Consider the following 23,691-nt stretch of genomic DNA (forward strand, 5'->3'; position numbering starts at 1 on the left):
CTTCTCCACCTCTCCTCGTGCCTTCCGCTCCGTCTCCCTCTGAGGGCAGACCTCCTCTCGCAGTCGAAGGGGCAGGTTCTACACCCCCACCTCCAGAGCTTACACCTTCATGCCTGGAGATTGAACGGGGCAACCTGAATTCTTTCTCTCTCCCGCCAGATGTGGTGGATGTTATATTATCAGCCAGGCGACACTCCACCAAATCTATATATTCATACAGGTGGTCTAAATTTGTGCTTTGGGGGGGCGTGGCCAAGATGGCGGGGTGAGCGGACGCTTCCTCTGTCGGCTCCCGCTCCGCTGAACCCCTAGCCCTGATTTTGCAGCAGGATCTCCCCCCAGCCCGCGGCTCAAACCGGCGGAGGGGACGGCGGACCTGAGGGGGAAGCGGCTCAGAGACCCGGGGCCTCGGGGAGGTCGCGGGAGTGAACGGCGGGCCATGGAAGCTGGAACGCCGAGAGGAGGCGGAGCTTAGCGCCGGGGGAGACGGCAGCGCTCTCGGCCTGCACGCCACGAGAGTGCCCGACATCACGGGAGAGGCCTGGCGAGAGGCGAGCGAGCCCGCGGCGGGACGCGAGAGCGGTCCCCTGCTGAGCAGAGAAGTCCCGTAGACGGAGGGGGACGCAGCCCGGCTGTGAGGACGAGTTGAAGCGGCCGAGGGAGCCCCACCTGCGAGAGACTGGGGAGACCACCAGAGGCCAGCAGGCGAAGGGGTAGGAAGCGGCGACCCCGGTTGGTGGGAGCTCCACGTCCGGACTCCCCTGGTGGGTCTCGAAGGGGGCAGACTACAGGAGCCCCCCTCCCGTCCGTGCCCTCCCCCCCCACCCCCCCAAGCCACGTGGACCGGGGGATCGGTGGCAGAGGGGGAGCAAGCGAAGGAGCTGAACAACCCGCAGCGAACAGGGGACCAGAGGGGCTGGCACGGAGACGGACTGCAGGACCAAGCTAAAGGGAGAGTCCAGGCGCCGGCCGAGAACGCGGAGGAGGCCCACAGCCACGTGCAGAGGAAGGCCTTGGCCCGAGGGTCGGCGCCGGCGGGGGCACCGGCGAGGTGACCCTCTTTAGAGGTGGCTAGGGGTCTAGCCTTGTGTGGTGCCCTTGCGGCGGTGAGTGGCTGACGCCCAGCGGCCGAGCGGCGGAGGCCGGAGCGCGAGCCACCGTCGCGACAGATGGACCCGGAGCTGGTGTAGTAGCGGAGCGGTTGAGGACAGCGGAGACCAGCGGCTGCCGCACCAGGGTGAGCAGAAGCGTGGACGTTGCTCCCCCCAGACAGACGCTACGGCGGTGGAGGAGCAGAGGGCCTGGGGCCTAAAGTGAAGGGCAGTGGTGCCGAGATCGGAGCAGCCCCCCGGAGCGGCGAGGACAGCTGACGCAGTAGAGATAGGGACCGTCGGGAGACCGATCGGAACACCAGGTGAGGACCGAACAGGGAGCGCAGCCGAACACGCAGCGACCACGGGCGCCCGTCGTCGGGAAGCTCGTCCTGAGGAGGAGGGGCCGGAGAGCGAGGGCCAGGTGGCCCAGAGGAGTGCTCGGACACGGGACGCACGGGGGATAACAACAGGCCCAGGGTCAGCGAAGCGGTAGAGACGCCTGGACTTCCGACCCAGCGGACATGTCCGGCAGCAGAGGTGGACGGAAAGGGAAGCGCACTCTCCCCGAACTGTTGAGCCGGCAGTCGCAAAGGCTGGACAGAGGGCAGCGGTCACCTCAGGCCCCCGGACCGGCAGCAGACCCCGAGGGGGGGGAGGCCCCGTTCACCAGATCCTTTATGGAATCCCTCTTCGGATCTCTGCGGGAAGACTTTCAGGTCCTGAAGAAAGAAGTGGCCAGTGAGGTGAGGGAGATCAAACGAGAGGTGGACGGATTAGGCGAGCGGGTGGCCACGGTGGAAGAAACTAGCCAACAACGGGATGAGGAGGTTGAGCACTTGCGACAGGAGGTATTAAGGCTCCGTGACCAGCAGATCGATCTCCAGGCCCATGCCGAAGACCTGGAAAACAGGTCTCGGCGAAACAACATACGGGTCCGGGGAGTCCCATCGTCGGAGGAGGGGACGGACATTGCTGACTACTTGGGGGGCGCTGTTCAGAGAGGTCCTAGGAGAACCAGAAGGGTTCCAAGTCCGAATCGACAGGGCACACAGAGTGGGGGCACAGCGGAGGGGACCGGCGCCGGCCCCGGACATCCTCGCCTATCTCCCAGACTTCCCACTTAAAGAGCGGATCATGGCAGAGGCGCGGAGGCGGCAGCCTCTGACCTTCCGGGGGCACTCGGTAGCCCTCTATCAGGACTTGTCGGCAATCACGCTCCAGAAACGGAGGATGTTCAAACCCGCCACCGATTTTCTCCGAGAAAACCAGGTTCCCTATGCTTGGGGCCACCCCTTCAGGCTCATCTTTAGGTGGAACGGGGTTCAGCATCAGCTGCGCTCCCTGCGGGAAACCTGCGGAATCCTGGGCTTGCCTGAAGGAGAGGGAGATGCACCTGCCCCACGTCGGGGGCGCGCCAGGGGAGGCGACTGGCAGCGGGTGAACGGGCGGCGTTCCCGGGACCGTCCGGCGAGGCGGGACGCGCCAGCCGATCGGGCTGAAGTGGACAGAGCGGCTCCAGAGGCAGTTGAGAACACTGGTCCCGGCGACGTGGCGTTAACGGCATAGAACTGCTCCGGGGGGAGATCACATGAGGATACATCAGCTTCCAGGTTCAGGGTGGGAGGGGGAGGGGGGGGCTGGCCGGGGGGGGGGGGGTATAGTTGGCCTAACGTCCACTGGAGAGGGTTACCAAAGACTCGTCCTCTAGAGGACTGGACTTGGTCTATGCAGACAGGGGAATTGGGGTTAGGGGGGGGGGTGTTGTTGGGGCAGTTGTTGGATTGAGTTGGGGGATCGAGTTGGGGGGCGGGAGGGGGAGGTGGGGGGGGGCAGTTGAGGTTACGGCAAGATGGGGATGGGAGAGCGGGCTCTACACCAGGACGGAGCGTAGGGGTGACAGGTCATGGGGTGGGGAGGGGGCACCATCCAGAGCAGGACAGATTGCAAGACGGGGAAAGAGGGCGAGACAGGAACAGCGACCTCACGGCGACGCCATTTGACACCGGGGGAGCACAGAGCGGGAGAGGCGCCACTACTACATGTCACCCACAAGTCTTAAAATAGTGACACTTAATGTGCGGGGCCTTAACAACCCGACCAAACGGCGGGCGGTGCTCTCCTTACTGGACGAGACTCAGGCGGACATCTGCCTGCTTCAGGAAACGCACCTCCTACCCAGGGATTGCGCCAGACTGCGTTCCCATAAATTCCCCACGCAGTTCTTCTCCTCTAGTAACACCAAAACGGCAGGGGTGGCGATACTGGTGGCTCGACGATTTCGGGGAGAGGTCCTCCACAAGCTAGCGGAGCAGCGGGGCCGTTTATTGGTCTACAGATTCCGGGTGGCGGGCACAGCCTTCACAATCGGATCTCTATATAGCCCGAATGACCGGCAGGATAGATTTCTCGAGGCAGCGCTGGGGGAGGTGGCGGCTACACCGGACAGACACATAATTGTAGGGGGAGACTTTAACCTCGTTTTCGACTCGGCACTGGATAGATCTGCCCAACGGTCGCAGCAGGCGGGGGAGTTCTCAGCGGGCAGCAGGGCTCAACTCGTAGACATGGGACTGAGGGATCTGTGGCGTCACTTGCACCCGACGGACCGGGACTACACCTTTTACTCACACGCACACAAAACTTACGCACGGCTGGACCACTTTCTAGTGACCGAGCCAGTCAGCACGCTGGCCACGGCGGCGGACATAGGAGTAATCTCCATGTCGGACCACGCCCCGGTGACGGCCATCTTCTCGGTACCGCCGGTGTATAATACCCCTGGAGTGTGGCGCCTTCGGGACACCTTACTATACAGAGGGGACGTCATCAAACAGGTGACCGCCGCGATTCGGGAGTACCAATCCCACAATGAGAACTCGGACACTTCCAGGGCGACGCAATGGGCCGCCCTGAAGGCAGTCTTGCGGGGGGAGTTCATTGCGATATCGGCGGCGGATAATGCACATAGACGTAGCAAACGGGAGGAACTTACGCAGAAAGTCAGGGAACTGGAACAAGTGCATCGCCGAACGGGGGCTCCACGGATATGGCGGCAGCTCCAGGGAGCGAGAAAGACCCTGGTCGCTTTGGATATGGACCGGGCAGAATACGCCGCGCTTCGCCTTAAGCATGCCTACTATGCCGGGAGGGACCGGTGCGGCCGCTTGCTGGCGAGTAGTGCCTTCACAGACGGACGCTCCCTCCCACTGCTGCTACCTACCTGCCTCCGCTGCCTGACGCCTGTTTGCCGCTCCTCACCACCTACCTGACGCCGCTGCCTGCATCTCGCCTCCGCCTCCCAGGTAACGCCTGCTGCTTCCTGGTCGCTACCCACGCCGCTACCTTCACTCCTCATGCCCGCTGACCACCGCCACTTACCTGGTCACTCCTTGGGCTCCGTCGCTTCCCGCCGGTTTTCCCGCCGTTTTTTCTCGGCGCCGCTGCCCCAGGCGCACATTCCCACTCCCGCCTCCTCCTTCAGTCCCGCCCCCCCTCCCTGCCCATTGGCCACCACGCTCCCGCCTCCCGCTGACCCTCCCTCCCGGCTCCTTATTTATGACGCCCCCTCCGCGACCGCGCAGCGGACGCGCGCAGGGGGAGCGCCTTATGTGCGCCGAAGGTGCGCCAAAGGTAAGCCCGTCTGCGCCCGTCCGCGCCTGGACCGCGCCCAGCGCCAGACCCCCTGGTCCCCGCGCCCGCCACCCCCCCCGCAGGATCTACGACTTCGCTACGCTCATCGCACTCAAAACCGCCCGAGCCCCCGGATGCTACCGAGCGTCCCCGCGACGCACCCATGGACCCTTCGCCTGCCGATCCTGCAACTTCTCTTGCCTCCAAACAAGCACCACGCCCACCAAGACGGACAACAGCAACCACCTCAAGTGCATCCTGCTCAACACCCGCTCCGTCCACAGACACGCCGTGGAACTCTGGAACCTCCTCGACACCGCATCTCCAGACGTCGCCTTCCTCACGGAAACCTGGATGAACGACTCTTCAGGCCCCGACATCGCCATAGCCATCCCGGACGGCTACAAGATCATCAGGAAGGATCGCGTCAACCAGACCGGAGGAGGCATCGCCATCGTACACAAGAGCACCATTCGCATCTCGACTGACTCCATCGACGTATTCAACGCCGCCGAATACCTGCACTTCCAGATCCACACCGACCCCAAGACTACCCTCAGAGGCACCCTCATCTACAGACCCCCGGGACCACGCGCACAGTTCTGCGAAGACATCGACGACTTCATCAGCCCTCACGCCCTCCCCTCCGCCGACTACATCCTCCTCGGGGACCTCAACTTCCACCTGGAGAACAACAATGACCGCAACACCACCGCCCTGCTGGATAACCTCGCCAACCTCGGACTTCAGCAACTGGTCAACACCCCCACCCACTTCGCCGGCCACACGCTCGACCCACTCTTCTCGTCCAGCAAGCACGTCACCTTCAGCCACTCCACCGGACTTCACTGGACCGACCACAGCTGCGTCCATTTCAGCTTCAGAAAGAACACGGTCCACCATCACCCGAAGCAGGCTCCCCACAGAAACTGGAGCAAGATCACCGCCGACCAGCTCGCCACCTCCCTCAGCCAGAGCCCACCTGTCAGGACCACGGACCCTAACACAGCTGCCCTCGACCTCACGCAGTGGCTGACCTCCTGTGCCGACGACCTCGCGCCACTGAAGAACCCCCTCACCAGGCCCAGAAGCAAGAAGGCCCCCTGGTTCACCGACGAACTTAAGGACTCCAAGAAGGCCTGCCGCACCCTCGAGAAGGCCTGGCTCCTCAACAAGACCGCCGACAACAGAACAGCACTCAAACTCGCCACTCGCAGACATCACCAGCTCATCCGCACCACCAAGAAGAAATCTCTGCGTTAACGACTGGACAAGAACGCCCATGACAGCAAGGAGCTCTTCAACATCGTCAAGGAGTTCTCCAACCCCAGCACCGGCAACAACGACATCACTCCCTCACAGGACCTCTGCGACTCCCTCGCCTCGTACTTCCACCGCAAGATCGCCAACATCCACAACAGCTTCGACATTTCACCCCCGCACCCATCGGTCGTACCTTCGCACCCCGCCGCCACCCTCCAGACATGGACCGAGGTGACCCCCGAAGACACGTCACGCATGATGAACACCATCCACTCCGGATCTCCGACCGACCCGTGCCCCCATCATGTCTTCAACAAGGCAGCCTCTACCATCGCACCCCACCTCCAAGACATCATCAACACCTCCTTCAACACAGCAACCTTCCCGGAGAGCTGGAAGCACGCCGAACTCAGCGCTCTGCTGAAGAAACCAACAGCGGACCCGACCGACCTCAAGAACTTCCGCCCCATCTCGCTCCTTCCTTTCCCTGCCAAAGTCATCGAGAAGGTAGTCAACAAGCAACTGGCAGCCTTCCTCGAGACGAACGGATCCCTCGACCCATCACAGTCCGGATTCAGAGCCAACCACAGCACCGAGACCGCCCTCATCGCAGCCACCGACGACATCCGAGCCCTGCTCGACAACGGCGAAACAGCGGCACTCATCCTCCTAGACCTCTCCGCAGCATTTGACACTGTCTGCCACCGCACACTAGTCCAACGCCTCAACGACACCGGCATCCAAGGGAAGGCTCTGGAATGGATCATCTCATACCTCTCCGGCAGAACACAGAGAGTACGCCTCCCTCCGTTCCGCTCCGAGGCCACCGAAGTCATCTGCGGCGTCCCGCAAGGATCGTCGCTCAGCCCCACTCTCTTCAACATCTACATGAAACCCCTCTCTGCCATCGCACGCCAACACAACCTCAACATCATTTCCTACGCCGATGACACCCAGCTAATTCTCTCCCTCTCCAGAGACCCCGACACCGCCAAAGCCAGCCTGCACGAAGGGATGACAGACGTCGCTGAATGGATGAACATCAGCCGCCTGAAACTGAACACGGACAAGACAGAAGTCCTCATCCTGGGACCATCACCCTCCGCATGGGACGACTCCTGGTGGCCCCCGGCACTAGGCACCGCACCTGAACCGACGGACCACGCACGCAACTTGGGCGTCATACTGGACTCCTCCCTATCGATGACCAGACAAGTCAACGCCGTCTCCTCAGCTTGCTTCCACAACCTCCGCATGCTCCGAAAGATCTTCCGATGGATCCCGACCGAGACCAGGAAGACGGTCACCCACGCTCTCGTCACCAGCAGACTAGACTACGGAAACACCCTCTACGCCGGTACTACAGCCAAGCTTCAGAAAAGACTTCAGCGTATCCAGAACGCCTCCGCCCGACTCATCCTGGACGTCCCCCGACGTAGCAACATCTCGTGCCACCTGAGACCTGCACTGGCTCCCTGTCAACAAGAGGATCACGTTCAGACTCCTCACCCACGCACACAAGTCCCTCCACGACATAGGCCCAGGGTACCTCAACAGCCGCCTCACCTTCTACACGCCCACCCGCCGGCTACGTTCCGCTAACCTCGCCCTCGTCCCTCGCATCCAGAGAGCCACCGCTGGAGGAAGGTCATTCTCCTACCTGGTAGCTAAGACTTGGAACTCCCTACCCGTCCACCTGCGGATGACCCAGGACCACCTGGCCTTCAGGAAACAGCTCAAGACCTGGCTGTTCGAGCAGTAGCAGACCCCTTTCCCCAAGCGCCTTGAGACCCTTACGGGTGAGTAGTGCGCGATATAAGTTCCATGATTGATTGATTGATTGATTGAGTGGCGAGACAGAAGCACCGGGTGAAGGGGATCACCGACCCCTCGGGGTCGATAGTCACGGAGGACGGCCTCATCGCTGAGGCTTTCCACCAATACTACGCGGACCTTTATGCTGGGGACCCCCCGGACGGGCGCGCCACGAGAGGATACTTGGACTCGGTCTCGCTGCTCACGCTGACGCCGCTGCAGGCGGAGGGACTGGACAGGGACATTAGAGTGGAAGAGGTGATCTCAGCCATTGCCAATCTCAAGCTAGGTAAATCCCCGGGGCCGGATGGCTTTACCGCTTTCTTCTATAAAACGTTCTGCACTACACTCGCACCGATCCTCGCACGCCTCTTTAACACCTTCGCGGAACAGGGGACGATGCCGCGGGACTTGCTGCGGGCGTCACTTACGGTTATCCCTAAACCGGGGAAAGACGGCTCACAATGTGGCTCCTACAGGCCGATATCCTTATTGAATGTGGATCTAAAAGTATACACGGGGATCCTAGCGACCCGATTGGCCCCCCTGCTGCCGGGGCTCGTAGGTCCAGATCAGGCAGGCTTTGTTCCCGGGAGGCAGACTGTGGACAACACCAAACGGATTGTGCACATCATAGAAAAGGCGACGCGGATCCGGGGCGAGAGAATGCTGCTGGCGGTAGACGCCGAAAAAGCTTTCGATCGGGTGCACTGGCCTTACCTAGAGCAAGTGCTCGAGAAAGTGGGGATACGGGATAAATTCCGTAACATGATATTCAACTGTTACGGGACTCCGACCGCGGTGGTGCGGGTTAATGGCTGCAGCTCCGGGAGCTTTCATATCGAGAGGGGCACGAGGCAGGGCAAGTGGGAATCAGATAAACATTGGCTCTTCCAGGACCAGGCGGTGGCGGGTAGGCCATTGCAGGAAGTGCCGTTCCTGCGAAGGGCACATCGGCCGGCTAACCTCTATGCCTCCTTTGTCACCAGAGTGCCACTGAGGGTGTGGGACGCCACAAACCTGGCATACGGGTTGACCTCGTTTCCGTCCCCGCTGACGCCCTTGGCGGACAACCCGGACTTTACGCCGGGTATGCAGAGGGGTGCGTTCGCCCATTGGCGAGCGGCCGGCTGTAGAGCTTTGTGTCATCTATACACTGCGGAGGGGATTATCCCCTTCTCGAGCTTTCGGCAGGAATACATGCTGCCCGAAGCGGAGAGAATGCGATACCTGCAGGCCCGACATTGGGCGCTGAACCCTCAGGTGGGAGAAACCGCGGATAGGAGACTATCCCAATACGAGCGCTGGCTCATGACTCGGTCGTCCGACACGAAGCTTATCAGTGATCTCTATAAATTTCTCCAGTTACCGTCCTCACACTTTTATCACCCGGGACGGGCGCGCTGGGAGGCAGAACTAGGTAGGACACTAAGCCATAAGGAGTGGGAACAAATTGCGTATAGAGCACGGCACTCGGCGTATCACACAGGCTTGACAGAAACTCTTACCAAGGTTGCTATGTATTGGTACTACACCCCGGCACGCATTCACGCAATGGACAACAGTAAAGACTCAAGATGCTGGCGGGGGTGCGAGCAGGTAGGGACACTGACCCACGTTTTGTGGGAGTGCCCGCGACTGGGGGACTTCTGGAAGGAGGTGCTGGACACGGTGGACTCCCAGTTTAACATTGAATTACCACGTCTACCGGCCTACATCCTGTTGGGCCTCCCTAACGCATTGATGTACCCGCTCAGATCTCGTAGAGGGAGGCAGATAGCTATAGCGCTAGGATCAGCCATTCAAAACATTCTCACACACTGGCGAACACCCACGCTCCCCACAGTCACAGGGTGGTTGCACAGACTATGGTACGTGCTAGGAATGGAGAAAATGTCACTGACAGCGAGGGGAGAGGTCGAGCAGTCCCGGGAGATCTGGGAGCCATTTATCTCTTTGCTCGCCAACGAATTCAGAGAATTGACATGCCCCAGATATCTCAGACTCCTACGGCTTGCGGAACCGGAAGGGCAGGATGGGTGAGGTCATCTGAGCAGGGGGGCACGGCTGGGCGACATAGCGGAGGGCTGAGTCTCTGGACAATAGCTACGGACGGGGGGGATAGGGGGAAGGAGGAGTGGCGCAAATAGGGGGGGGGGGAAGGGAGGGAGGGTCTAAAGTTTGCCGGCGAATGGCCCCAGGAAGTAGGGCAGCTCTCAGAGGATGATATGAGGGAAGGGGGAGTGAGGGATCACACAGACAGGGCCTAAGGGGGACTAGGGGGAAGAGGATGTTCCATGTGATACTTGCCGGCCCCAGTGGTTGTAGGCGTATGCATGGACTGTTATGGATGATGATGATTTGTTGTTGGAACTTAATAAAGAGATTTAAACATAAATTTGTGCTTTGGTGCGGAGAGAGGTCCATTGATCCCTTGAAGGCTCGTCTATCTAACATTCTACAATTTGCCCTTTCACTTGCTCAGCAAGGCTTTGCTGTGGCTACTGTGAAAGGATACTTATCGGCTTGGTCGGCTTTCCTTTGTTTGCCGGATCAGCCGTCATTATTCAAGTCACCTATTGTTCTTCGTTTTATAAAGGGCCTTACAAACAAGTTTCCTCCAACTCCCTTTATTATGCCTCAATGGGACTTAAACCTTGTATTAACTTATCTTATGGGTTCTCCCTTCGAGCCCTTACACAAATGTCCCTTGGGGCTGTTGTCCTTTAAGACGGTATTCCTTATTCCAATCACCTCGGCAATGAGGGTAAGTGAGCTTCAAGCTCTTCGTTCAAAACCCCCATTCTTGACTGTGCATGCTGAACGAATGGTACTCAGGACCAGGGCTGCGTTTTTGCCTAAGGTGGTAACTCCTTTCCATCTGGGGCAATCCATTACCCTCCCTACCTTTTATCCTCCCCCTCACCCTTCCAAGGAGGACGAGAGACTTCACCGCTTGGACCCTAAGAGGGCGGTGAGCTTTTACCTGGACAGAACAAAGGACATCAGAGTTGATGACCAGCTCTTCGTGGGCTTTGCTGGCTGCAGGAAAGGTTGAGCGGTGCATCAAGATTTGCTACTCCCTGGCTGGTAAGGAACCTCCGGAGGGTTTGAGGGCTCATTCCACTAGAGCAAAGTCTTCCACGTCTGCTTTGTCTAGGGGTGTTCCTGTGGAGGACATTTGTAGGGCGGCAACTTGGGCCTCCCTCCACACCTTCGCAAAACATTATTGCTTAGACACCGAGGTGAGGAGGGACGGACATTTTGCGCGATCCGTCCTTCAGGACTTTCTGGTATAGAAGGGTGGACACCCTCCTCCGGGAGTGGAGACTGCTGTGGAATCTGTTCACAAGGTGAGGAATCCACTGGCAGATGTATCCATCAGAAGAACAAGTTACTTACCTTCGGTAACGCTTTTTCTGGTGGATACAGTATCTGCCTGTGGATTCCTCACTGACCCACCTGCCTCCCCATTGTCCTTCCTTCTATACCTGTAATTCTATTAATCAATGCCTGTAATTCTATTGATGGTGTTTCAAATGTGTTTATTACTGTCAAAGGCATTATGTTATTTCTTGTGCTTTGTTATTTATTCTCCACACTGTGTGTGTTGATCTGCATATTGTGTACTGTGTATTATGTGTATATATATTGCTGTCAGTCCGTCCGTGTGCCTCGAAGGCACGGAAAAAAGGGGCGGAACTGACGTCATCACGCCGACGAGGTCTTCTTATGGAGCCGGTGACGTCAGCGGAGTCGCGTGCGGAGCCGTGTCTCTGTGACGTCGTCTTCGACCTCATCGGCGTGGACTGCTACAAAGGTTTCCGAATGTTGCTGGTGCAGGGGATATTCACAAGGCGAGGAATCCACAGGCAGATACTGTATCCACCAGGAAAAGCGTTACCGAAGGTAAGTAACTTGTTCATCATGACTAAGGTTATGAACATAGTACTGCTGAACCTTGATGGATTAGCCTGTTATCTCTATATTCAAGAAAATTATGAATCACCATGCTTACGCTATTCCATATTCATTTTAAAGGCAAACAGTACCATTCTTGGCTCAAGTCCATACTGTTGACAAAACTGTTTAGACGGGTGTGTGTGTGCAATCCGTGCCAAAAGCTGTGGACTATTACATTATTTTTTACTTGATATACCTATTCTTTCGCACCATTGCGCTTGAAATTGTCCTGTTGAAGTACATTGTGTGACAGTGAGTGTGTAAATGTGCAGATGAATGCTAATTTGAAGTCTTACATGAGGTAGATATTCTTTGGTTTCTTTTATGATTACCTTACCATCATTCTCATTTTTAATCCTGTTAACAGCTATTGACCATTTTCACTAAACACATGTATCAAGATATTTAAAGAGTCCATGAGTAGTTTTGTTTGTTTTTCAGGAGATTATGCTGGATTCCCCGGATGTGGTTTGCTAAGACTGCATAGTACCTATAGACATGATCTCAAAATCTATGCTTCTGATGAGGGTCGAGTTCAAATGACGGCTGCTGCTTTCGCAAAGGTACTAGTTGTTTGAGTTTTCAGTTCAATTTATTGTTCAGTATTGTGCTAGTAAGGCAACAATATAAACATACAACAAATAATTAACTTCAAAAACATTTAATAAAAGATTATGAACTATTATGTTGCCTAAAACCTCAATTTCACATTATCACTCTTCCATCAATTTAAATCAGATGTACAAACATTTCTTTTTATAAATATATATTTGAGAGCATCACGTATTTCATACTCTTCTTCTCTATCTATTCCTAAAACGATATCATTAATCATTAGGTCAGTTATCAAAATCTGAAAAATCAGAGGGGAAAGTGCATCATGCCTTAATCTCTATTTCCAACTGTCCTTAAAAACTATGAAAACAAAAAGTGTCGGAAAGTGCAAGTACCCTAGTATCTCTTAATTGTAACTTTAAAAATTCCTTAGTTCTTATACCTCTGCCAGCAATCTAATTGCTAAAAAATGTGAGATACGGTACAACAATTCCACCACAGATACCACCCTGTGGTGGGTCCGCCCCAGTCAGGGAGCAAGCCGACCTTTCCAACATGGCGGCTGCGGAGACACCAACAGGAAGGTAGGTCGACGGTCCTCTTGTCCTACCTTCTCGACAGGAACCTACAGGAATGAGGGGCGGAGCGGAGGAATGCGTTAATATGCCAAGAACTCCAGACGCGTGAGTGCGCAGCGGGAGTGAAAGCTAACCACTAGTAGCTGAGGAAGAGATCCACGTCCTGTACGGAGGAGCCAAGACCCTGACGCCGCCACGGAACCTACAGACGGAGAAGGAAGATGACTACGTCCCAGAAAGCAGCTCAAGGAGCACCGCCCCCGAGTCTGGCACTCCACCAAGTGAGGCGGAGGCCGTGACTTCCCTTCCCGTGACCCCGGAGGGCCACGGGCACAGGCAAGTGTCGGGATCTTTTTCGTTCTGGGGCTGGTGGGCGGGTACACGAGCCGCCTCACGATAAAGCACTTCGTCCCCCTCCCCCCCCCCCTTTCACCTAGGCACAGCACAAAAGTAGGGTGTAGGTGACGGTGGCACTTCCCCTTTCCCCGCAATATCGCCAGGACAGAGTGTCTGACCTCTTTGCTTTCTTTCGTTCTTTGATTTTTTTATGTTTGCTTTGTGGTTTTGGAGCCCCTCCTACCGGCATACTCCTCTGTAGAGCAGAGAAACCGAAGCCAGAATAACTGAAACCACAGAGGACTCTCATTCCCCCCCTCCTTCCAAGAAAAGCCAACTGAGAGACGTTCTATCTCTGGAGACTATTTCAAGGAGAGACTCTGTCAGTCACGGCATGACTGAGACATTGGACACCCCCCACCCTTTAAACTAAAGAAAAAGCATATAAAATAATAAGTTATTCCCGCAAGCTGACTACTTGTTGCCTTCCCATTCTTATAAGAGGGAGAGGAGAAGGAGGAGAACTATAGAGACCCTAGCTTGGCGAGGACAGTGTTGTCAGAAGTGGGATCCCGTGTCTAGCCAACATGACACAACCCCTCACCATGAAGTCCATGATCTCCCAATTGGCGGAAGGTCAGCGCCATTTACAACTCATATTCGAACAACAAACCAAACAGGAGGGGGACATTAAGGGAAAGAACACACTCTGAAATACCTTTTAGACAAGTTTTATTGGCCATACGTCTATCATGAAGTAGCGAGACACTGCTCCTCTTGTGTCAGATGTCAACTGGTTAACAATCCCACACTACCTAGGGCGCCACTACATCCTCTTCCGATTATCAACATACCCTTTCAGAGGGTAGGTATGGACCTGGTAGGACCCCTCAGTCCTTCCTCCCGTGGGCACCAATATCTGCTTGTGTTGGTGGACTATGCTATCCAGTACCCGGAAGCAATACCTCTGACTAGTACCACCACTTCAGTAGTAGCCCAGGCTATGATCTCTTTTTTTTCACGAGTAGGCTTCCCCCATGAATTGTTAACTGACCAGGGCACCCCCTTTGTATCCCGCCTCATGAAACAAATCTGTGTCCTTCTGGGTATCAATCAAATACACACAGCTGTATACCACCCACAAATAGACGGTCTTGTTGAAAGATATAATCAAACAATAAAGACCCTGCTCCGAAAGGTCGTTAGCAAAGCAGGGAGGGACTGGGACAGACAAATACCCCTAGTATTGTTCGCTATACGTACAGATCCTCAAAAATCCACAGGATTCTCCCCATTCGAAGTACTTTTCGGAAGGAAGCCACGCACCCGCCTTGACATGGCGGTAGAGCAGTGGGTGGAGGAGGAAGATGAAATCAAACCACTGCTGCAATATAGCAAGGAACTAAGAGATGCATTGTTTTCCCTATGGGAGGAGGTCCATACCAACATGGAGAAGGCACAAGAGACAGACGATCCAATATGATATAAACACTAAACTCAGGGAGTTTAAAGTCGGGAACTATGTTCTGATCCTTCTGCCCACTACAGAAAAAAACTGCTGGCCACATGGCAAGGCCCGTACCAAGTGCTGGACAGGTTACCCCAGTTTCCTACCGCATAGCCGTCCCACACAAGACCCGTACCGGCCAAACTTACCATGTGAACCTCTTGAAAGCCTGGGAGGGCCCCTTTCCAGTTCCCCTAAACAAAGACAAGTCAATTCTACATGTGTCCCTTAACAAACCTCTAGAGATCCCGTTAACCTCTTCCTTACCCACGGAGGAGGAGGTGTCTGTTCATTTGGGAAACCAACTAACAGATACACAAAGACTACGACTGCAAGCACTGTGTCGGTCTTACGCAGATATATTAGTAGGAACACCTGGGCGGACGTCCTTAGTGGAACATTAAATTAACACAGGCGGGGCAAAGCCCATAAAACTTAAGCCCTATCGTATACCTGCTGCTCGTAGGCAGGCGGTAGACCAGGAAGTGCAGGCCATGTTAGAGGCAGACATAATTGAGCCCTCCCACAGTGAATGGTCTTCACCCATAGTACTCATTCCTTAACCCGACGGTAGCATTCGTTCTCTTCCAGGGGATACTCATCAAAGTCATAAGCACTGAATAATCCCCGCCCATGTGCGGGATCCCGGAGCATATAGAAATATACATATATATATGTTATGTGTGACCCAAAAGTGCACAGCACTACCACGACATACATATATACATGTATATAATAACCAGAAATATGCAGCCTAACCTATATCCAATAGGACAGCATGCCAAAATTATACAGGGTTTTCTTGCATAAAAAGCAGTATTACATATAAATACTGTAATAGAAAACATACACTGAAATCGTGTCATACAAGAAAAGCAGGTAATAGAAGGCATTTGGCCTAAAGGCTGCATTAGTGAATAAAAATCACAGTACAGTAAAAAACTGGCACCTCGCCTTTAAGGCTTCCAAGAACCTGGACACCATGCCTTTAAGACCTCCAGGAGCCCCTCTGCTCCCATCATGCACCACAGGTGACAGTTAGGTCAGTTCTTTTTTATGGCTCCTTATGTGAGGATCCTGGAGCTTGAGCTCTACAGTTTTTGATTATTTCTAGTCAGAAATAGTTTTTTTCTCTCTTTACTCGGCAAATTTTGATTGCTGGGTGATATTTGTTATCTTTTCTGACAGTTTTATCATTCTTTTTCAGTCAGAATGCCAGCATTATTCCACAAATGTCCATCTTGTGGAAAAAAGATGGCTAAATCTGATCCACAATCTGTGTGCATCGTTTGTCTACCTTCCTCTCATAAACCTGACACTTGTAATTATTGTCAGCAGTTTTGTAAACGGACTCTTAGAGACAGAGAAAGTATTAGACTTCATGCCATGCTGGAGAGAAGTAAGTCGTCATAAGAGTGGCCCTGAGAGTCATCAAGGCCCTTCTTCTCTTCAGGAACATCGAAAACGGCGAAGATCTACCTCTCCAGAGTCCAGGAAGAGACAGATTCCTGATTGCTCGCCGTCACTCTTCAGCGTCGAGGGACAGATTGACGTCGAGACGACATCACTTTCCGTCGCGCAAAAGTACGTCGACGTCGAGATATACTTCGGGCTCAAAGTACACTTGTCCCGAGAGACCTGTTAAGCACCCGTCGGCGTCGAAACATCCGTCGACGGCGAGGAACACTCCACAACCTTCGAGGAGGTCGACGTCGAGGAGCTCGCCGGCGAAGACCCTGCCGCGAACATACCGGCTGTCGAGATCTCCGTCGCAGTCGAGGCTCTCGCCGACGAGGAAATAGACGCCGAAGAAGCGCCCAAGATGTACAACGTCAAAATCTCCAGCTCGACGACGAGGGCGTTCGACGTCGAGGCCTACGTCGAGGTTGGTGAGACGAGAATCATCCAGCATCACGCCACCGAGGAAGTTGACGCCGATGAAGTCTACGTCGATGGTATCGTCCAGACATCGGTCGAAGTCGGGGGACAAAGATCCTGTGGCAGTTTCTGAGGAGGTTGCAGAGTGGGAGAGATCAACATCGAGGTCACGAAGGTCGATGTCGAGGAGATCTTCATCATCCCCTGGCCTTCACATCGTTCAAATTTCACCGGAGGGCTCTCCGGTGCCACCAAAGAAATCACATCCTTTTAACCTTTCACCAAGATGGTTAGAAGGGACTGGACATTTTGTGAAGGGGGGTGCGGATCATGGAAGTCCGGATTCGGATTATTCTTGCACCTACTCGCCATCACGACTTACCAGAAGTCCTCGTCCAACTACTTCATCAAGGGTTTCTCCACAACGAACCCCGAGAAGATTAAGATCTCCTGTCTCCGCCATACAAAATATTTGCCTTGCCTTTATATCTTTGAGAAAAGGTTGTAAGTGGCCTGCATAATTTGTGGACAATAAGTGAGCTAGTTGTGATCTTTCTTGGCAGTTCTTTAGATCCATTTTTATGGATTTTCTTTTTAGCAGCTATTTGACCATGTTTTTCGTACAATACACTGAACTATCACCAAAGTTATTCAAATAACAAAAACCGGTGGAGGAGGGTCTAAGGGAATGAGTTTAGAGACCAGCGAGGAGCACATCCCCTAATTACAAATACTAATATCACAAAACAACCTCGGGTCTAGTTAAGCACACAAATATGCATCAACTGGCGTGAATGAATAATGAGAGGACTGAAGGAACACAAAATCTTCCCTTGAAAAAAAGGGGGGGGGGGATAATCCCTTTTAGGACGATAACCCTCACCCACCATAGGTGGCATGCTTCATCATATGGGTTTTTCCTCCCAGTAGGAAACCCTAGTCCTACTGAGGGCTACAACTCCCTCACTATGAGGCAGGAGCTCTGGGATGTTTTTATATGGAAAATGACAAAAGACTGCTAAAATCCCATATGTTGAAGAATAGGTGTGGTGAGTGTGTAGCGCAATAGTGCGTGATAAAGTGTATATGCAGTGGTGAGATTAAAACTACCTAATGGATGCAAACGGAATCCTTTGTTAACTTGCTCGCATTGGTAGGAATAAAAAGGCAGTGCAAAAAAGTATTGATTTAAAGCCACTCTACAAAATCATAGGTCGACATGTTTCAGCCCTATATCGATCAAAAGTGTATCCGTGCTTTCTTCAGGACCAAAAAGTAGAAGATATTCATGCACACCTGTTGATGCATATTTGTGTGCTTAACTGGACCCGAGGTTGTTTTGTGATATTACTATCACCAAAGTTGACAAGTTGTTCAGAGTCCATTCCTTTAGTTATAAAGTGCAAATATGCTAACCAAGAATCGTGCAAAACATACTGAAGTTGGCTTTTAATCAAGTGCCCTAAATGAGCCTTCCTCCTGTTTCTTAAAGCTAAACCAATAATTTGGAGCCCTGGTAAACCCCAGCTCGAGCCTCAGTACCTTGAGAACTCTACCTTTCGGAATTCCCAAATATGTTTTTCATATCTTTGTTTTGATTCTTTGAAGTAGAAGTAACATTTTCTCTGTGAATATTATACTGCCATAGAGCAATAGGCTGGTGATATTTTGAATATACGTTTCCCTTAATACTTCGTGACTTGTGACCCGTCCTCGAGTCTAACCTCTGCAAGGAACCCGCGATGGAATTGGCTTTTATCTCCTGTTCCACAATATGAGATGTGAAATTGAGATTTGTTTTAAATTGAAGGCCAAGGTAGCTACACTCTTTAACGTTCTCCACTTGCATGCTATTTAGCCACCACTTCGTCCAACTTTTCTGGCTTTGTCTTTTGGAAAACACAATTTCTTTAGTCTTGGAAACGTCTATAATCAAGTTGTTTCTCCTGCAGTAGAAAGCAAAGTCTAATTGCCTCTGGAGACCCATGGGCATGTGGCCCATTATAACTGTGTCATATGCATATAAAATTGAGGATATAGGCTCACCAACTATTTTTGGTGGAAGAGCTTGAGGCAGGGAAAAAAAGCTAGGAGCGTCTTCTATATAATTTTATCAAAAAATCAATCAGTGACATTTATAGAGCGCGCTACTCACCCATGTGGGTCTCAAGGCGCTGAAGGGGGAGGGTGTGGGGGGGGGGGGGGGTGCTGCTACTGCTCGAATAGCCAGGTCTTGAGGCGTTTCCTGAAGGTGAGATAGTCCTGGGTCAGTCGTAGGTGTGCGGGGAGGGAGTTCCATGTCTTGGCTGCCAGGTAGGAGAACGATCTTCCTCCGGTGGTGGTTCTGCGGGGACGAGGGCGAGGCTGGTGGAGCGGAGCTGGCGGGTGGGGGTGTAGAACGAGAGGCGGTTGTTGAGGTATTCCGGGCCCATGTTGTGGAGCGCTTTGAGTGCGTGGGTCAGCAGCCTGAACGTGATCCTCTTGTTGACGGGGAGCCAGTGCAGGTTTCTCAGGTGGGCGGATATGTGGCTGTGGCGAGGGATGTCGAGGATGAGTGGTGCGGAGGCGTTCTGTATGCGCTGAAGACGTTTCTGAAGTTTGGCTGTGGTTACTGCGTATAGGGCGTTCCCGTAGTCCAGTCCGCTGGTGACGAGGGTCTGGGTGACCGTCTTTCTGGTTTCGGTGGGGATCCACCGGAAGATCATTCGGAGCATGCGCAGGGTGTTGAAACATGGACGAGTCTGCGTTGACTTGCTTGGTCATCATGAGGGAGGAGTCCAGGATGAATCCCAGGTTGCGTGCGTGGTCCGTGGGTGTTGGTGCGGTGCCATGGGCCACTAGGAGTCGTCCTAGGCTTTTGGGGATTTTCCGAGGATGAGGACCTCCGTCTTGTCCGAGTTGAGCTTCAGACGGGTGTGCTTCATCCATCCTGCAACATCTTTCATTCCGTCCTGGAAGTTGTTTTTTTAAAACAGTAATGGAGATAATATACACCCCTGTAAATCATGTGGTGTATGTATTCCTACTCAACAGTGTGCCATTACTTCCTGATTGTACGTAAATCCATTAATCTTTATGGAGTTGCATGATTCGTTTCAGCAGGTCTGGTGGGATTTTCACGTTTGCCATTTTTCCCCAGAGAAGGGAAAAATGAATAGTATTGAATGCTGAAGATAAGTCTGTGTATGTCACAGACAGAGGCTGATTATTTTTTCAAAGAGTACTAGTCTACAATTCATTTGAAGGCGAAACAGCCATCAATAGTTGAATTACCTCTTCCAAACCAGAGTTGTGCCTTGGGGAGGACAACCTCGTTATCAACCTAGTCTTCTAATACTTTCAAGAGATGTTTAGGATGTATTTTACTAGGTATATCGAAGAATGTTATCATGCTATAATTCTGTGTTGGTATTCGTGAGCCCTTTCTAGGTCATGGCTAGACAGCGCATGCACTGCCTCACAGAGACTGTTGTATACAATATGTGGAATTTAGCCCGCCCATAGACTTCCCATTTGCTGGCTCCATCGTTGTTCTCATATTCTTTCTCCCCATTTGTCCATGGCATCCCGAGAGCCTGGTTTAATTATTTTCTCTCCATCCACTACTCCCATCTTAGCAACTGTTTTAGGAGCTACTTTTTTCTTTGTTTTTGAGCACTTCACACGAGAGCTCGTGTTTTCACTCGCTCCTTTTCTGTATACAGGCCCGTAAATCTTGTTCTTATCTCGTCACATTTGCTGTGCATTCAAAGACCAAGGTTAAGAGGGGCGCTAGAGAGCCCAGCTGCAAGATGACCGCCCAACAGTGAGGCTCTGCCAGCCGGAGCCACTAATCCGACTTTTATTTGTGGATATTGTGAGCATTTTGGCACTTAATACACCCAGGTGCACTCCGAACACTTTGCTGTACCGGAATACTGGTTTGTCTCACGTTTTGGATTAGTGGGGGGTTTCCTTTTGCAGCCTCTGATTACTGAGAAGCGTTGTGTTGAGGACTCTGGGCTGCATTGGTAGTAGGAATGTTCAGTTCGAGGAGGGGGAGGCCCTACAGAGACTGCAGAGCTGCTGGGCTGCAGGTGCTCGGATTGGTGAAGGCTGCCCCAGGCCTTGGCTGCCACCCGGTGAGTGAACTGCCTGCCCCCCCCCCCCCCCCCTCCCCCCCCCCCCCCCCCTAACGCAAAGTGCCGCCGACCCTGACCTTGTTCTACAGTCAGGTGAGTGCTGGGGCCCGTGGTTGCTGAACAGTCCCACCTTGTGGCAAAGCTGCCGGAATGCCTGAGAATTCGCTGCGGTCTTTAAGAAGATTGTCCTCTCCCTGGGGGAGGAGGCGGTGATTTCGGGTTTTGCTGCTGCAGGAGCCCCTGGGATTTTGAGCGACTGGGGTGGCTGCTGGTCTGCTTTGGGATATATGGCAGCGCAGCACGGACTGATAGCGCTCCCGGCCTATATAAGAGGGACATAGGGGCAACCCTGTCATCCTTTATATCAAGCGGCTACCGAGCTGAGCTGGTGAGCTACCCCTGCGATGAGAAGCCTAAGTGCAGTGCAATCCGTGACGAGTTTGTGCTGTGAAGAAAGAGGCTCTGCTTGGCCCCCTTTATTCTGACTGCTCGAGTAACTGAACTATAGAAGCTGCAGGCCTATGACACCTACCTTTTTGGACATCGCAGGCAATTTTGAGACACCTTCCCACCTCCTGTTTGGGGCTCTGGCTGTCTTCTGCATCTGAGCTGGTCACACTGGGGTGTGCAGTGACTTACGGCCCGAACGGTGCACTGGACTGTCAGAAACGCCACTGTGAGGAGCTTTGGTCTGCTTGTGCCCCCAGGGATTCGGGGTAAGACGGGGCTGTATGTCTGGAAAACTGCTGACGGAAGCACATTATAATGGATACTGGCGAATAATAGTTGGGTACGGTCGCTAGTGTAGGTTGAAAAGTGCACTGACACCTAGAAGCAGGATGTAACGGACATTTTCTGGGTCAGGGCAGATACTGCACACAGTGGCTTGCTGCGTGGAAGGTAGGTAAAACATACAATATGCAAGCCAAATTGTCCTTTGAAAACTGACGCCAAACTTGCACGATGGAGACCCCTAATGATAACTCCCTGCTGGGACAGAGTGGCGAGCATTTCCAGACACCAGACCTGGATGTCAAGAGTATGTTTCTGGATTTGAAACCGTGTCTCACTACAGGTTTTTCTGTATAAACTTTATTTTAAGAATTTCAAGTACACAAACGATTGGTGAGCACAAAGTAGCGAGCAGAGGCGATAAACATGCAAATCAGTAACAATCTTGCAGGACACTGGTTCCTCCCCCTTTCCTCTACCCCCCCCCCCCCCCCACCCCCACCTCCACAATCTTGAGCAAGAACTGAGTGTTTAAGACATTACTCCTCTCCCCCCCCCCCACCCCAGTCTCTCCATCAATGCCCACTGGATTGTCCCCCAAAGTGGTGCTCTGAGTACCCATTTGAGAGTTCCCGGACAATAAATTGTGGCATAGCTCCTCCAGAGCCCTAAGTTGTCCCCAAGCTTTTCATCCCTGCAACACTTCCTCATGTGCACCTCCTCAGCTAAGGTCTGCTCACGCACTTCCCGCATCCATGCCGAAAACTCTGGAGGACGCGTCCCCATCCATACTATAGCAATTCTATGACTTGCCAGCACCAGCAATAATTGCTGTACTCTATACCCTATTTTAGTTTCCTTTTTTTTTCTTTTCCTTAACAGCCCTAGGAGATAGTGTTTTGGTGTTAATTGAACTCTACCATTCAGATGGACCCTTATCACCTCCACTACCTCTGTCCAGAAACAACTGACGGCAGGGCACTCCCAAGCCAAGTGCAAGGAATTAGCCCCAGTTTTATGACACCTGGGACATGCATTAGACATGCCCGCAGCCATACCATGTATTCTTGCTGGGGTCATGTATGTGTGTTGGATGTAGTTGTAATGTATTAGGGCAAACCGGGCGTTGCAGGAGATTGTGTGCGTGAGCGCACATACCAGCTTCAAATCCTTTTCCAATGGCTCTGCTAGATCCGCATTCCAAGCTGCATATGCAACAGTAGAGGGAGCCCCTGGCGTCTGCCCTCATTGCCCTGTAGAACAGAGATATAAGCCGCTTGCCTACCCCACACGTAAGTATAATATCTGTGTCTCACCACAGTTGACACAAAAATGAACTTATTAACAGACAGATTTGATTGCTTCAAGGAAAACGTCGACAAGCACGAGGAGCGGATCGATAAACTTGAACTTCATATCTCTGACTTAGAGAACAGCCACTCTGTGGACAGAGAAAAGCTATTGTGAATGGAGAAAGTCCTGGAGGTGATACACAATAAAAATGAAGACCTAGAGGCGCTCAAGAAGAAACAACCTCCATATTTTGGGAGTGCCGAGTTCACTGCCATGGGCAGAATTTAGGACTGCGTCCAGGACAGCCCTCTTTGGTGAGGCGTTCTCCGCCATGTTCTTTGTTGAGTGAGCCCATAGATCCTTGGTTAGCGGCCTTCACTGGGGACACCTGCTCGACCTATAATAGCACGCATATTGATTACCAGGGACTGTGGCATGTCCCTACGCTTAGCAAGATGTGGCCGCATCAATACCAGGGAAACAAAATATCCATTTATCCAGATTTTAGGATGGCAGTGCAGGCCGCCAGAAGACACTTTTTGCCAATTAGGCGCACCCGCCAGCAAACCAACGATTAATATTTCCTGCTGTACCCTGCTAAACTTTGGATACTACATTAAGGGAAAACACACTTCTTTACTGACCCTAAGTCTGCCGCCAAGTTTGTAAAGTCTATCCCACTTCTCTCCAACCGCCTGTCGGGCAGGCTCTGAACACCTTTACTGACAATGATTAGTTCCACACTTTCACTACTTGGAGAAGCCTGGCACCGATCTGGGAGTTGGTCCTAACCGGGTCAGTCTATCCGCTCTGGAGAATGTGGGGCCTGTTGTCTGCCTGCAGGTATGATCTAGAGACACCTGTATAAAAAGGATTTGATATGTGTGCCATACCAAGGGCTTTTGTGTATAATATGATTAGTGGCG

At 53.0% G+C, this 23,691-nt stretch overlaps 1 protein-coding gene across 2 annotated transcripts in view; it reads left to right on the top strand.

The window, feature by feature from the left end:
* PPIP5K2 (diphosphoinositol pentakisphosphate kinase 2) overlaps positions 1 to 23,691 on the top strand; it is a 1,583,220-nt gene that overhangs the window by 650,710 nt on the left and 908,819 nt on the right. For both annotated transcript variants that reach the window (XM_085632565.1, XM_085632566.1), the window contains exon 16: positions 12,207 to 12,328. In XM_085632565.1, the coding sequence (XP_085488691.1) occupies positions 12,207 to 12,328 (122 nt within the window). The remainder of the gene's footprint in view (positions 1 to 12,206; positions 12,329 to 23,691) is intronic.

The sequence above is a fragment of the Triturus cristatus genome, chromosome 2_1, assembly GCF_964204655.1.
Source record: "Triturus cristatus chromosome 2_1, aTriCri1.1, whole genome shotgun sequence".
Taxonomy (NCBI): domain Eukaryota; kingdom Metazoa; phylum Chordata; class Amphibia; order Caudata; family Salamandridae; genus Triturus; species Triturus cristatus.